Source organism: Tiliqua scincoides, chromosome 3 (genome assembly GCF_035046505.1).
Source record: "Tiliqua scincoides isolate rTilSci1 chromosome 3, rTilSci1.hap2, whole genome shotgun sequence".
NCBI lineage: Eukaryota > Metazoa > Chordata > Lepidosauria > Squamata > Scincidae > Tiliqua > Tiliqua scincoides.
Genome location: NC_089823.1, coordinates 232,828,839 through 232,845,531, shown reverse-complemented (window position 1 = coordinate 232,845,531; position 16,693 = coordinate 232,828,839). Strand labels below are relative to the sequence as shown.

Genomic DNA, 16,693 nt, shown 5'->3' with positions numbered 1-16,693 from the left:
GGTTTGGGAGGTGGTCTTAGATCTGGAAGATCCAGGTTCAAATCCCCCCTCAGCCACGAAGCTTCCTGGGTGACCTTGGGCCAGTCACTTTCGCTCAGCCTCACCTACCTCACAGGGTTGTTGTGAGAACAAATGGAGGGGAGCAGCTGTGTACACCACCCTGAGCTCTTTGGAGGAAGGGCAGTACAAAAATGTGGAAAATAAATAAATAATCCAGAAAGGTCCATGATGGATTCATGAATTTGCAATGGGGTTCAGGTAGCAGGGGTTACCGGAAAAGGTTTATAGATTTATGATATTTTGTAGCGTTTAAGTGTATGGAAGGTACAATATTTGTCCAGTGTCATTGATGTATATATAATGTACTATCTAAGCCTCTGATGAAGACCATGGACTCAAAATGTGCCTGGCACAGATTTTAATTTCAGCTTTGACAGCAGCACTTGAGAGGCAACTGTCCAATTGGATAACGTACAATCTATGTCAAAGTTATGTCTGATATATTTTATGCATCACTGTATAGCATTAGCATTTCCAAAGCGCAAAGTGCATCTTGTCTAAGCCAAAGATTTTTTTTTATTGTTTTTTAATAAATTCTTAATTGCATTTTCTATCCAGATCTCATTTGTGTCCTGCATGTTTGTTGCTCAAGGAGCTGCTTTCCCTTTCTTTAACATACAATCAGAACAGGTTTATAACAAACAGAAATGAACTTCCTGGTTAAGTTCTTTATGGTGGATGATATGATCTCCAGCTTGGAATCTCTGAAGTCTGTGGCTCAAGCTGGAACCGGACGTGCAGCAGGCAAAACTGGTGCTCTATCTACAGACCAGGCAGCAAAGTGAGAAACCAGGCTCTTAGTGTACATACAAGGCCATTAACTCCTCAGGCTAGACTTGAACCCCTGATTCAAGTTCTGGATCCAGAACCCCCTGAAATCTGAGGTTGAGCTGGAATGGGCCTTTTTTGGATGCCATCCCATCTTTTTCAAATTGGTGGAAAGGAGCGGGCATAGCTGTCACCATAGGCCTGACACACATTTGTGACACTTCTCAGGACTTCAGCCTGAGGCTTAGGTTGCTACAAGCTCTATTGCTCTGTTGCACAGTCCCTTCTCCCTGCACTATGCCTGAGAAGGGAATGTGGGAGAGGAGAAAGGTAGTACAAGTTGGTGGCAACTCAGTCTGATCTAGACTAGTGTCAAGCTTTAATGAGCCAATCTGGGCCCGATTCAAATCAGGCTCCAATCTTTTATGTTTCGCCTTGGCACAGTCTGAATCAGGCCAGGGCAACTCTTGCATCACAATCTGTGAGTAGTTTGTGAATGTCATGCGCAATGTACCAATGCACCTGATTCACAGCGCAATCTGAATCTGCTAGTTTCTCAGCATTAGAATTTATGACACAGAAGTTAGGATCTAGAGGCCATTTTATCTACCGCACAGATAACCAGGGGAGGTTTCTTTATAAATCTAGATTAACATTCATGTTTCTGCTTGCCTACTTAGCAAAGACTTGATACAATGTCAAATGTAACTGGGATTACTCAAAACATTCTAAACTGCTGTGGTGTTGCTTGTTTAATTAAATCTATGCCTGTGGGTGCTGCCTGTAGGACGTGTGGGCAGGTATGAGTTAAAATCCTTGCTGTGTCATATTTTATCTTCTGTGTATGCTGAGGACAGTTGCTTTGAATATATGCAAAAGGTTTTCCTTCATCCTTGAAGAACAGGCACTGCATAGCTGGGGTGATGGGGCTGGATCTTCCAGCAAGCTTGAATATGGTACCTCTTCTTACACTAAACTAAGTCCAGCAAAACTCACTGGGGACCCACAAAAGGATTCAGTTACCTTTAAAAGCAACTGGTACTTGGTGATCCTCTGGACTGGCTTCAAAAGATAGGCATCTAGTGAGAGTTTATGGTCCAATTTCCGCTGACATTCCTGGAAAAGACAAAAGGGAAAGGGGGAAAAGAAAAGTTAATACTCTCCAAAATGACTACCACAGGAACACAAAGAACAGAATCAATATCATTTTTGAAGCTCAAAGGCTGGTTGCTTTCACAAGGCAAATATCCTTTCAGATCCACAAACAAAGGTAACCTCTGACAGTTTAGAAAGGGTGTTCCCTAATGCAATAATACAGTTCAAATATGTTCCTGGGCCTTTGAAGCAGAACTATAAATTTGATTTATTTCTACATTAGCCTCTCCTGCAATCTCGTCAATACTGGCCGCTCAGTCCGCTTTAGCACCATTCCTCACAGCAAATTAGTAACAAGTACACCTCAAGCCTCAGGCTAGCACCCCTATGGTGGGGAAACAGCGTTGGCAGCACCCAAGCCACAATATGTTCTTGCCAGGAAATAATAGCAGCTGTTTTCCCCCCTCTGAACACATCCATTGTTCTTGTGATTCCCATATGAAAATCTGCTGCCTGGACGTCACAGGCATCTATCGGGCATCACCAAAGGGATGCAGTTTTCTTCCTCACACACCTATAATTCGTTGTGATCTTTACAAGGTCAGGGCTGGTTTAGCAGTCCCTTGCTGTACTGCACAAGTGCAAGACTGACCACACTGCTCTTAGGAAAAAACCAGCAAGACACTCCCTCTGCCCACAATTTTGTTTATCAGCATCACACTAACAACACATTCCTATCTTATGCTGGAACAGGCAGACCAGGAGGCCTGCGCTGCATCCAGTACAAGATTGGGGCCAGAACTGACTCAGCCAGAGGTAACAGGACACTCTTCCCCTTACTCCCAGGTAAGCCACCGCAGCCCTACTGGGGCTCCTCGGACCTGTGCCACCTCAGGAGGTAACGCAAGTCCAAGGAGAGCAGAGCGGCTCGGAGCTGCACCGCACTGCTCGGGGAGCGGGGTTAGGATCCAGCATAACTGCCGGGTCCCACCCCTGCCTCCTGCCTACCCACCCCCTGGAACAACCTCCACTCACCCTCCCCCGCCCCAGAACGCCTCCCTCCCACCTCCTTCCCGCCACCCCTAGACCCCTGTGACAGCCAAGTTCAGTCGGTGCAGCCTTCCCTCTCTGCGTCGGCACGGAGACTGAATGCAACCTCTGTGGGCCGGTACGCTTCCTTGTGCCGGCCCAGCTGACACACAAGGAGGTGCAAATGTGCTTTACGGCACGATTGCGACCCTCCTGGACCTAATTGATAGTTAGGATTGCGCCCTAAATCACCTATATCAGCCTACCTAGTAAACTTTCGGTTTAAAATTAATAAAACCGATAACTTGGAAGAGAACTTGAAATAAAAACACGTAACACGGCTTTCTGCCTTTTTCATTTTTTTTTCAAATCACAAAATCTGCAAAAAATAAAACCATTTTCAAACACCCCTACAAATGGGCATTGCCTGTGCATTCCACAGAATGAAGGGGTAGCAGGGACCTCAGGCTTCAGGCAATAGCTGAGCCTCCCCCACCCCATTCAACGCCCTCCGCTACTGATCTGCACTGGCTCGTGTAAGGGAAAAGAGAGGACAAACCAGTCATAGTACCTAGTGGTTAGCGACTTGCAACCCCTTCAGAAAAAACCTTGACCCTTTAAATTGCACAAGCTGGGAAAAACTGAGAAATGGAGGCTGCTGCTACCACCCCAAACTGGGATGCCAGACAGAAAACCTGGGGAAAACCTCCCTCTAGTAAGGTCGAGAACCTCAGCAGATCAAGGCTCCTTGCAAACCAAACATAATCTAATAGCACAAACCACATAAAGGTCTGTTCAGAAGCAAACTCCATTGAGTTCAATGGGACTTACTCCCAAGTAAGTGTGTTCAGAAACTGCAGCCCAAGTCAGTTATCTGCATGATGAAACAAGCTTCATCAATCAATAATTCCAAGGGGAAAAAATATCTCTCCCTATACACGATGCATTATTTAAAATATTTATTGTTGCAACCATTATCATCATTATAGCAATCAAACAAAACAAAAGCAGATCATCAATGATGATTAAAATTAATCTCAGAGAATTGGGATGCATCTTGTGGCATCTTTACAAATTATGGCCCAGTCCTCTTGGGGCCTTTAACCTTCCTCCAGTACTTTGCAGCACAAGGTCCTCTACAGCTGTTGCAAACATCATCACACCATTCTGTGCAGCTGGGCCATTGCCACAAATGGCGAGTGGCCATGGCTGTGTGCCAGCAGCAGCCAACCAGCAACCCCAGGTGCTGATAAGTCAGTGCGAGGGGTGGGAGGAAGGCAGAACAAGGCAGTTAGGGGGAGGAATGGGGCAGAGACCAGGGAGCCGAGGAGGGCAGACTGAGGCTGGGAAGGAGGCGGTATCAGTGGCAGCAATGCCACCAATATCCTACCCCCCTTCCCAGCCTCAGTCTGCCTTTCTAGGGCCATTTGGACTTAGGCCAGCAAAATGGCTGGCTCAGTTCCTTCCCAAGATGTATTGCACCGTTCATTTTAGGTTGGGGGGGGGAGGAGGCAAGAGGGCAGCTTTCCGGGGTGGGGGGAGGGCAGGCGGAGGGCGCTCCCAGGGCGGGCAGGGGGAAGTGGGAGGCAGGGCTGGGATCTGGCTGTTCTGCCGGATCCAAAACAGCGTAGAGCGGCTTCAAGCCACTCCGCTCTCCTTGGACTTGGCACAAGTTTGAGGAGACCCATAGGGTTGCAGTGGCTTACCTGGAGGTAAGGGGAAGAGTTTCCCCTTACCTCTGGCTGAGCCACTTTGGGCACCTATCCTGCACTGGATACAGCACAAACCTCTTGGCTTGCCTGTTCCACTACAAGATAGGATTGCACCTTTAATGAATCTTGGGCAGGAGAAGCTCTTGGATAGCTTGACTGCTGGGCCCAACTAATTCCTACCTGAAAGAAGAGACTGTCTCCACACTGTCTCCACAGAGCTTCTGACCTTGGCTTGTTTTGACAGTATTTTTCATATATTTGGAGATCTTCCTTCTACAACAAAAAAAGAAATACAAAAAAAAAAAGATTAAAAAAATACAGGTTTAAGAAGACAAAATATCCAAATGAATATCATCATCTTCCTTCTAACCATGGCTAACAAACCAGGAGTCAGCCTTAAGATGCTGTACTTCCTCCCCAAAGCCCCTTCCTTCCCCGAATCAAATTCCCACTTTCCAAATTGCAGTTAAGTAATCTGGTGTTAACCATGGTTGGTGTTAACCAGGTTTCCCTTAAATAAGGGCATGAACCTCATTTTACAACACAGTTTCAGACGCTAGTTGAAGGGATATTCTGGTTAGACGTAATCATGGTTAATTTCTACACCTTACCAATGACTTCACTGCAGTTAAGTGGGAAAGAGAGAATTTGGTCCAGGAAATGAAAAAAAAGGCAGCCTATGAAAAGGTAGCCTATAAAAAGTAGGGAGGAAGCCTAAGAACCCAAATCTGGCTCTACATTTATCAATCATCGCATTTAATTGTGCTAACAGCATTACATTTGCACCAGCCCTATATTTTTATCTCACCTTTCCTCTAAGGCAGTGGTTCTCACACATTTAGCAATGGGACCCACTTTTCAGAATGAGAATCTGTCAGGGTCCACTGGAAGTAATGACATGACCAGAAGTGACATCATCAAGCAGGAAACTTTTTAACAATCCTAGACAGCAATCCTGCCCATGCTTACCCAGGAGTAACTTCCAATGACTATCATTGTTAAAAGAATATACATAGTAGCTTGTTAAAAGTACAGGTCTGTCACATTTCCCCAAATGCAGTCACATACCATGGTGTCATCAATTCTAATATATTCTAATATATTCTCGTAGCCTAAAATAATGAGGGATATTAGATGGCTGCTGGCAACACTGAACAATAAAACACACCACATGGGTTCAGTGAAAATGAATTTTACTTTCACTGAGATGCAGTAGCCAATGACTAAATGCTAAAGTAATGCATGCACACAAACAGACCTCAGCCTTCCTACTTGTCCCAGCAACTGCCTACTTGTCCCAGCAACTCCCAGCAACATGGTTCAGGAGTTGATGCCTCTCTTCCTGGCTGAAATTTTGCTGCATCAGGGAAAGCCCAAGAATCTGAGATAATTGCTTTGTTTGGCGTCTTGGGACAAGGAAGAGGTGCTGGCAGGGGTCCCAAGTTGATGGCATGTTTTAATGCTTCATGGAACATGAAGGCAAAAAACAAAGGTTTGTTTCTCCTGGGAGCCACAATCATTTTATATAAGCGTTTCACTCTCATTTCCTTCCCAAGAAGTATTATACTGTCCATTTTAGGAGGCATCAGCTCATTTGGAAATACTGTGTTGTTTTTTTCTCATGGACAAAAATGGCTGCATTTTTCTGCTTGCAGGGTTGAGACTATCTATTCTGATTTTAAATATGCTGCACATAAAAGTTAATCGCCTATTTCAAGAACGATTAACTGTTTACTTGTTATAGGACTCATCCTGCAGGCCCATGCCCGACAGACCATGAAAGTAACCAAAGCAACAGAAAAATGAAACCAAGGAAAGGCACCAGTGCAAAAAACAACACAAACCGGGTCACAGATGTGATCCACAAGCACACATGTGCGCCAATTGCATGTAATCTAGAATTTTTCTAAGTGCCATTTCCTCAACATCTGCCCCCACAAAAGAACCTAAATTGCTTTTGAAACTCCTTGCCACAGGATGTAGTGATGGCATCTGTCCTGGACGCCTTTAAAAGGGGATTGGACAAGTTTCTGGAGGAAAAATCCATTACAGGTTACAAGCCATGATGTGTATGTGCAACCTCCTGATTTTAGAAATGGGCTATGTCAGAATGCCAGATGCAAGGGAGGGCACCAGAATGAGGTCTCTTGTTATCTGCTGTGCTCCCTGGGGCATTTGGTGGGCTGCTGTGAGATACAGGAAGCTGGACTAGATGGGCCTATGGCCTGATCCAGTGGGGCTGTTCTTATGTTCTTAATTCTCATTGTCCTGTTTGTGAGGCTAGCTGCTGCTGGAAGCCAAATGCTAGACTTTTGATCTGATCCAAGATACATTCTTAAACAAGGATATGTGAATTGTACTGCTGGGTTAGATCAACATATGTTCATAAGAACATAAGAAGAGCCCCGCTGGATCAGGCCATAGGCCCATCTAGTTCAGCTTCCTGTATCTCACAGTCGCCCAGCAAATGCCTCAGGGAGCACACAAGACAAGATACTTGCATCCTGGTGCCCTCCCTTGCATCTGGCATTCTGACATGGGAAGGATAAAGTAGATAGAAAGATGCTCTTTACACTCTCACATAACACCTGATCCAGGGGACGTTCACTAAAATTGAGTGTTCGATGAGTTAGGACAGACAAAAGAAAATATTTCTTTACCCATCTTTCTTTCTTTACCAAAACAAAAGAAAATATTTCTTTACCCATGTGGCTGGTCTGTGGCATCTGGCCTAGATGCCTTTAAAAGGGGATTGGACCAATTTCTGGAGGAAAAATCCATTACGGGTTACAAGCCATGATGTGTATGTGCAACCTCCTGATTTTAGAAATGGGCTATGTCAGAATGCCGGATGTAAGGGAGAGCACCAGAATGAGGTCTCTTGTTATCTGATATGGTCCCTGGGGCATTTGGTGGGCCACTCTGAGATACAGGAAGCTGGACTAGATGGGCGTATGGCCTGACCCAGTGGGGCTGCTCTTATGTTCTTATGAAATTAAAAAAAGTTGTTGTTCTTTTTGTTTTGTTTTGCTTTTTTTGCTTTAGAGCAGCGTTTCTCAGGCTGGGGGTTGGGACCCACCAGGTGAGTTGCGAGGCAATTTCAGGTGGGTTGCGTAATACCGAGCTCAGTTGCCAATGAAAATACAGAGCTGAAAATACAGGGGGCAGAGATGCTGGGCAGGGTTGGCTCCCCGTGGGAGAGAGGCCTGGTGCTTTGCCCTGAGTAGATGGGAAATTGGGATGCAAGAAACGGGGGAGGGCTGTGTGGTTTGAGAAGGATCCAAGTCTATGTTCTGCTTTGATTTCTGAGCTGGAATGTTTGAATTCCGAGCCATGCAAAATAACAGCACAAATGCACTGTGTAATGGGAACTTCGGCTGATCGCAGCTTAGGTTTGAAGCCTAAATTGCTGATGTAACTTCTGGCCATGACATCACTTCCAAGTTAATCACATCACTTCTGGAAGTGATATTACAACAGATAGTAATTCTAAAAAGTGGGTCCGGATGTTAAAAAGTTTGAAAACCACTGCTTTAGAGAGTTGGTCTGAGCTCTCTTGGAAGAACTGTTACCGGTGAACTGATAGCAGCGGCATTGCTAAGGGAGATGGGGGGGCAATCTCCCTGGACACTACACTGGTGGGGGGCAACACTGCAAATCAGAATGTCCTGGAGCCTTTAAACTGGGACTTCCCTGTTTAAAGGCTCCAGGGCATTCTGAGTTGCAGGGTGTGATGTCACACCTGGAAATGATGCCACTTCCAGGTGTGACATGGAGGATGTAATTTTGAAATTTGTCCCTGGTGGCTAGCTATACAACTGGCTGCTAGTATCCTGGTAACCACATTAGTATTTGCATTGAAGCAGCTCATGTAGCTATAAGAGGCATTAAGCATTTTGTGATCTTTTTTCTTGATAAGTGACATATAAATATTTTAAAATAATGACTAGATGTTAATAATAATGTGAGTTGCGAGCCAATTTCAGGGGGGTTGCATAGCTACCACCTGCGTAGTTAGATCCGGTGCAGTTAGCGTGTCAGGCTAGCACTTGAAAAACCTGAGTTCAAATCCCTCCTCAGCTGTGAACTTCATTGGATGACCTTGGGCCAGTCACTCAATCAGTCACTCCATCTTGGGCCAGTCACTCTATCAGCCTAACCTTCCCCAAAGGGTTGTTAGTGAGAATAAAAAATGGGGATGGGTGGACAAGAGAAACCCATGGATGCCTTTCTTTGCTTCTTGGTGTGTGGGAGGGCTACAAATGCAATCAATAAATTAATGGCATTATAGTAGAAAGTTGGGATATACCTTCCTTAAATAAATATACCAGTCTTCCCATTGGTTTTTTTAACCTGAGTGAATGTAAAATGCAGTGTCATGTAGTAAATGGCACTTCCTCAGCAAAATGCTTTCATTGTTTATTGACAATGTTTAACAGCAGTCACGTCAGAGGGTCTGATCAGCAATGAGTGGAAAACCAGAAGAGCATGTATGCGCTTGGAGCATGCTCAGGGGTATTCATGACTTCATTACAGTGCTGTACTTCAAATGCTACACTGGGATGCTTTCCCATTTGCAGGTTCACATTCTTTAAACACTTTTTAACCTGTCATCACAACCCTGAACTGAAGGGATTTTGGAAGTCAACCTTTCTCATTACACATGAGCTTGGAGGTTAGAATCCCCAAGAAGTACTCTAATAATGCCCCCCGTGATTATATAATGCACTATTTGCACCATGGGAGAAAATCAGGGATACCACCATTTTTTTGAACAGGGCTCCTATGTGTTTCACCATTACCTGCATGACAGGCAGAACTCAGCTACTGCCACTTTCCTTGGTCCCCATTAACAGGCATTCCACGGCACACTATCTGGAACACGGAGCTCTCACAAGCGACTGTGGCTCCACATGGCAATTTCTAGGCCTGTCTTCCATGGATCTGCAAATCTTCCGTCAACACCATCTAAACTAGAAGTTCTCTCCACATCGTGTGGCAGCAAAATTACATAAATTAAATATGCACGGCAGAGCAAGCATTTTGCTGGGGAGTGTTTCAAAAGCAGAGGCAGCCGCAGCTTTGAGGCAAGTGCTCTAACCGAGAAACCGTCATGCACCTATGGGTTTTCAAGCTGACCCTAAACCTCTGTCAGTTTCCCACATTGTTTCTTGATCGGGAAAAGCACAGATCTCTTGCTTCTGTGAACAGGAAAGTTCACTGCAGGATGAATATTTGCATTCTGCTGGATCATCAGGAACACACTCGAAGCATCTCACTTCAGTGAAACAACAGCTGTGTGCAATCAGCTGCAGGTTTTTGTCCTGTTGGCACCCACAAGTATATCCTGTCAAACATTTTTCCCCCCTATTTTTTCATGTCCAGCTGCCTGTTTCCCAGAAAATGCATGGAGAAGTAGGAAAGAGAAGAAAGTAAAAATGCAGCTCCAACCAAGTAGGTGCATGATATTCTACCACCAACTGCAGAGGCTGCCAACTGAGCAGCAAAAATTCAGTTCAGACTGCTCTTGTGTCAATACAATACAATAATACCTTTATTGGCATATAATAAATAAACAGGTGACCAACTGCTCTTGTGTCCATAACAGCAGCTTATGACCCAAACCTATCAGCACTAGGCCTGAGCCAATGGTGCAGCAGCTGGATCAATGATGTGTGGTCCGGGGCTGCCTCTGTGAGTGACTGGCAGCCCTGGGCACTCATCAACAGAGTGGGTAGCCCCCACCAGTGCAGGTAGGTTTGCAGGGGGACAGTCCGGGAGAGGATCAGAGTGGGGATCGGGGCTTGCTGGCAGAGGAGAGAATGCCACAGATATGGCACCACCAGTGAAAAGGCACAGCTCTGATATCCATCAAACATCCATCAAATGTCTCAGCTAGATTCAGGTCAGTGAACAGGGGGCCTCTTTGCTTCCTTGAATCATCATATATTCACCTTAGAGTTGTCGTCCCACAACCTGCTCTCTGAAGCCAATCCAAGGGTTCAAGCAAGTGGTTTTCAAGGTAATGTGGTCCCAGACTGTCTAGGGCTCTCAAACTGTGAGCTGTGACTTCCTGGGTAGCTGCAGAAGCCTTGTGAAAAACCCACCGCCCTATACAACATATAGGATTGCAGCTCTAATGGGGTGGCACAGCCAATGGCCCAGTAGGTCAAGGAAGCTATCAGCTGAAAAAGTTTGGGAACCCACTAGTCTAGGGCTTTATCAATAAATGCCAGCACTTTGAATTCAGCACAGAAACAAACAGGCACCTTTTGTAATTGAGATGATATAGAAGTGTAATATGGGCTAGCTGTCTGGCTCCATTCAGCATCCTGGCCACTGCATTCTTCATGAACAGGAGTTTCCAAATTGTTATCAAAAACATACAATGAAAGGGCTCAGAAGAAAGACCTCAAAATGCTACACAGAAATACACAAAATGCTGCAAGACCATAGCTGCCATTCTGGAAGGTAGGAAGGCATTTTCCATGTTCCCCCCACATATGCCACATATGTGACCCTCCTGAGATTAAGGGTGCAATCCTAACCAAATTTCCAGCACTGCAATGCAGCTTCAAGGTAAGGTAACCAACATGCCCTTACCTTGAGGAGGTCTCCTTGTCTGCCTCCCCACTGCAGGACGCAGTGCTTGCCACATTAGTACAGCTATGTCAGTGCTGGAAAGTTGGTTAGAATTGCACCCTGACTGTGTTTTGTCGTTCTGAGAAAACTGTCTTGCCTTCTTTCTTTCCAAAGTCTTCTCATCCAAAAGAGAAAGAATGGGACAACCTGGATGCCTGGAGAGCCCTCGGGGTCTGTAGTTCCAGGGTCCTAGAAAGCCTGAAACTGTTTGTATCTTTTGGTACTCAAGGTTTCAATTTATGGGGTCTTGATGGAGAAGATGTTGCATTCGTGTGCATGATTCAGAGCTGGTCTGGCAGCAAGCCCTTCCCCTTTGTGTCATTCTTGCTGATGGATGCTGTCTATCAACCAAAAGAAGATACTTACTAAACCTAAAGACTGTCCCACTCCTGCAGCCATTGGAGAACATCCCCTTGCAGTCTCACAGGCCACTGAATACTGAGGCAAGTAGGTGACCAAATATTGAGGAAGAAAAGTTTGCCATTGAGAAACCAGATTAACCAGCCGACCATCATTCACTTACTCTTTTTAAAAAGCACCGACCAAGAAGTTCTGGATTTTCAATGCAATTTTCCAGCTCTTTGAGAAAGATTCTGGAATGGAGATAAAAAGAAAAATTGATTGGAGAAGAGATTATCCTATTGAACTGGTTCAGACAATAGCAGTTAATAAAAAAAAAGCCTCTCTATACATAAAGTCCTTTAGTAGACTGCACCAGAGAAAATGCATACCTGTTGTGAAATTCATAGATTTCTGAGAGGTTTCCAAAAAGAACTTCCTTCTTGTTCAAAATTGCTGTTGGGATCAAATGAGTTAAATCGGGGTTGTCCATTTCTGATGCATAGCCCTATTTAGAGAAAAAAAAAAGACAATATATTCCATATTTTATATATTAATGCTCGCCCTCTAAGGTCAGCTGGGGTGGGGGCTGCTATGAGGGCCACCACTGATAGAAGTTAGGGAAGAGGCAGCAAGATGTAGGGCCATCTCTGTGGTGGCACCGCAGTTAAGGAAAGCTCTCCCCTATGTTTTAAGAACTTTAGAGATGTCCCAGCACAAGTTAGACATTATTTTGGAAAGCTTTTTCGATGGTGAGCAGCCTGATCTCAACCCGCGCTGGAACAGTCAAGCCAGCTGGCCTGCCCAGTATCCAGTGCGGAGCTGAGGCTGGCTGCCATGCAACTTGGAATAAGGGGAATTAGTTCCCCTTATCCTATATTGCGCAGCAGCTGCCCCAATGGGGCTACTCATATCTGCGCCACTGAAATCAGTGGTGCAGATCCAAACAGCCTGGTATAAGTCCGGGCTGCTCAGGAGGAGGGTTAGGATCTGGTCTAACTGCCGGATCCTGATACCGCCCCCCTGCCAAGGCTAGTCCACTCACTGGACTGTTTGCCACCCACCCCAGGACGTCCCTGTTCCACCCTCTTCCCATGCTTCCCAAACTCCCACGCTGGCCTAGGGAGGCCAGCACGAACTCACATCTATCTGTCATCCAAGGGCCTGCGCACACCCCTTTTCCAGTCCAGCCCATTCACAAGCTGCTGCAGACATGCCTTACGGCACATTTGCGACAGTACTGAAACGGTGCAAGGGACTTCCACCGGTGCAGAGAGCACTCAGTCTTGTGCTCTGAGTGGATTAGGGTTAAGTGGGTCATTGTGGGTATTGGTTTATTGACTGATTACTGGGCTGCTTGGATGAACTGTTTTGATTTTTATGCTGCAAGTTTTTATGCAGCTTTTAAATGCAGTTTTTATGTTTAATGTTTGCTGAGAACATTTTTTATTTTATATTTATGTATTATGTCTGGTTTTTGTAAGCCATCTCAAGCATTGTTGGAAAGGTGAGGTATAAATATTTTAATCAAACAAATCCAAAATGAGATGGGGGAATGAAAGAGTAAATATATTGGTTGAGCTTTTCTAATTAAAAAAAGAGTGAAATTGCAGGCCTCAAGTTCCCTGATTCAGCTCTCCATGATAAATCATTTTGTAAAATTCTTAGGCCCAGCCTTCCTTTACACAGAAGGGGAGGATTTTGAAAGCTGCTACTTTGGCTTTGAATAAACTGCAGTTTCCTATTACCTCCGCATTCACGAAACTATGTTCTGTTCTATAGTTACTTCAAGCAAACCAAGAGCTCACTACGACTTCAGGGCTTGGTTTGCGACAGTTATTACAAACTATATTTCCCTTATGTTATTCAGAACCATAAGTAAAAGTTTTAAATCTCCTTCCCTTGTGCATAGGAGGGGAGGGGAGGTGGAATGCGCAGGCCTAACACTTGCCATGGCTTATTCTGAGACAGATCTGAAATGGGCTAGTGTCTTGCAAAAAACATGGATGCAAAACGTGATGCCATTTTAAATAAAACTCCGCTGGAATAAAAGTTATAGCAAAAAAACAGAAAACAGCATAAAATATTGCAAAACAAGGATTACTGTGCTTGGACAGATACATTTTTTCACGGATTCCCTTGCACACAATTACTTTGCAAGTTTCAAAAATGTACACATTCTGAAAGTTCTTTCTTTAGGCCAGTGTTTCTCAAACAGTGAAGGTGAAGGCCAGTGTTTCTCAAGCAGTGGGTCAGGACCAGACTTCTGATGAGTCCTGCAGAACAGTGAATGACTGCTAACCTGCAGTCTAGGCACAGCTCTTATACTGAGCAGGGAAAGAGCAACTTTCACTCATCACCCCAGTGCAGGACCTCTTCCCGTGGGTATTTGGTGGGCCCACTTCTGCAGCTTTTCAGACTGTGAGTCCTTTTAGAACTGGAAACCTAAATTATTTAACGATGTAGGCAGCTTTGTGAATGTAATTGTTGAAAAGCAGTACATAAACATTCTTAGTAATCATCAACATGTGCTGGAGCTGGTAAACCTGCTAGGAAACTGGGGAGAGGTCTGTAGCTGTATGACAAAGCATCTACTTTGTATACAAAGGGCCAGGTTCAACACCTGATCTCTCCAGGTAGGGCTGGGAGAGACCCTTCCCTGAAATTCTGGGAGCTGCTACTGGCCAGTCTTGCCAATACTGAGCTGGATATTTATTTATTTAAAACGGGGGCCTCCAAACCAAGGTCCGCAGGGCAGATCCAGCATTTGCAAAAAGCTGTTCAGGCGTGGCAAGTTCTGCTCCACGCTGCAGCCGCCTTTTTTCTCGCCTGAACAGCCTTGCGCTGGGCAGTCATGCCCGGTGTCTGCTGCCCCAGGTGCCTCTGCAGCCCAATTTTCTGTTTGGCAACTGGATGAGAAAAAAGTCAGTTGAGGCATGGAAAAGAAAGCACTGCACCCAGATGGCTTTTCATTAACATAGCAGGCCACAGTTTGGAGACTGCTGACATACAACATGGATATGCCACCTTTCTTGATTCAATGGCAGCTTAAAAGTGATCAAAAATACATATATTATTATGCATATGTATATATTATTATGTATATAATAATAATATACAGGCCTGTCCCCATATTCGTGGGGGTTCTGTTCTGGAACCCTGCAGTAAAGCAAAATCGTGGATATGGACAAATGGGTTCCCCCCCCAAGGTGAGGGGAGCTCTGAGGGGCGCCTGGGGGGATGGGCAGACTGTCATGGATATGTACAGTTCAGGCCTAGTAGCACTGCAAGGCCTGAACCAAGCTAAAACAGTAACACAGAAGTGGCTTGCATTTCCTGGCTGCTAGGATTTACATCTCAATGGATGGTGATTATGTAGCACCTAGGAGCCAGAAAGACGCCCATCAAGGATGGAATGCAGCTGTAGATCTCCAAGGGGGAGGGAAGAGCTGAGAGGGTGAGCTTCCAGCCCCACTTCCGGAGGAAAGGGTCTTTGTTCCTGGTCTCTGGGTGAGAGAGGTGGTGGGTGCACATCCTGCCCCGCCAGGACCATGTGGCCATAGGTAACTGGCCTGAGGATCTACAAAAGAGCTGACCCAGGTGAGGGTTAGAGAATAATAGAGTTAGCAAGTTAGCTTTGTTGTTTTTTGCTGATATTTCCTAGAAGTTTCTATGCCTCAAACTTCATAGAAGTTTCATTTGCTGCCTTTTGTAACCTTTTTGTAACCTTATGTATTTAATAAAGTAGAAAATCTTTTTACCATGTTGGTTCATTGTCTGTTGGGGACAAAGGTTCAGAATCCTGCCTAGCCATTCAGCAAGCTACCAAAAATCCTCATTGTGGACTAGAAACTTGAGGACTGAGACTTTAAGTAAAGAAAGTGCTCAGTGCCTACAAGAGATATAGTTAAGCCTAAAGGGTCTTGGTTTCTCTGGACTGAGGCACTGGCTCTTACAGGGTGGTGGCAGTACTACCGACCAGGGATCTTTGAGAGCTCTAGGGTTCAGAACCAACAACTCTGAGCACCCAAAACCCTGGGAGTGACACCCAAGTTTACGACACAGACCCAGTCCGCGGATAAGTGAATCTGTAGATATGGGATCTGTGGATGCAGGGGCCCCCTGTACAAGAAAGCAGTACAAATATCCCCAGCGACATCCTCACCCATCTGCAGGCAGCCATCACCCTTCTCCTCACAGTGGGCATGGATCAGTGGGCTGTCTCTGGACAAGGCGGTTCCAAATGTTCAACAAAACACTCAACCACTTTGTGTGACAGACAGGATTGGACAAACAAAATACAACATTTATGGATTAACATGTTGATATCCTGCCTCTCCATCCTAAAAGGTCGACAACCATCACGAAAACAGCTTCTATGAAATCATACTCCAGCCCAACAAAAATAAAAATAGCAGCAGCAACAATATACATAGCAGACCTCAAATGATCTCCAAGTGACGGACTGAAAACCAACCCAAAACAACAAAAGTTGTGATGCCTGATGGCGCAAAGGGAAGGAGCCACCCAGATCTTCCGCAACGCCTGCTTAATAAGACTGGCTGCTTTGCCAGCTATGCCAGCTCACAAAATTGAGTTTTGCACTTTTAAATGGAAGCCAGTAATGCGAAGCCGAGAGGCTCATCGCAGCACTCAGTGGTCTCCTGTGGCTGGGCATGGCTGGAGAAGACCATTAATGGGTAAACAAACTACCTTTGAGGGAAGCCAGTCTGCCATTATTGGACTTCTGACAGAAGAGCCTCAAATAAGCTTTTTGAGAAACCACAAAGGTCCTTTGGAACACAATTTTGAAAATTGGCTTCCATCAACCCAGTAAGAGTCCAGGCAGACACAACATTTTCGAGCACTGGAACCACTTGAGAAGCACCTTCCCTGCAATCTGGGCTGGCCCAAGACTTTCTGGCGCCTGAGGTGGCATGTCAAATGCTGCTCCCCCTTACCCAGTGATGTACCAGCCTTGGCTCCCCTGGTCCCGAGATGAGAGGAGGAGGAGGGGGGGAAGAGCAGAAGAGGTGTGAAGAGGAACA

At 45.4% G+C, this 16,693-nt stretch overlaps 1 protein-coding gene across 1 annotated transcript in view; it reads right to left on the bottom strand.

Moving 5' to 3' along the window:
- The window catches only part of LOC136646006 (guanine nucleotide exchange factor DBS-like), a 221,996-nt gene that overhangs the window by 61,211 nt on the left and 144,092 nt on the right, over nt 1-16,693 (bottom strand). Inside the window, exons 17-20 of the mRNA XM_066622524.1 lie at nt 12,038-12,153; nt 11,830-11,899; nt 4,845-4,937; nt 1,852-1,944 (exon numbers count right to left, since the gene is read on the bottom strand). Of these exons, the coding sequence (XP_066478621.1) occupies nt 1,852-1,944; nt 4,845-4,937; nt 11,830-11,899; nt 12,038-12,153 (372 nt within the window). The remainder of the gene's footprint in view (nt 1-1,851; nt 1,945-4,844; nt 4,938-11,829; nt 11,900-12,037; nt 12,154-16,693) is intronic.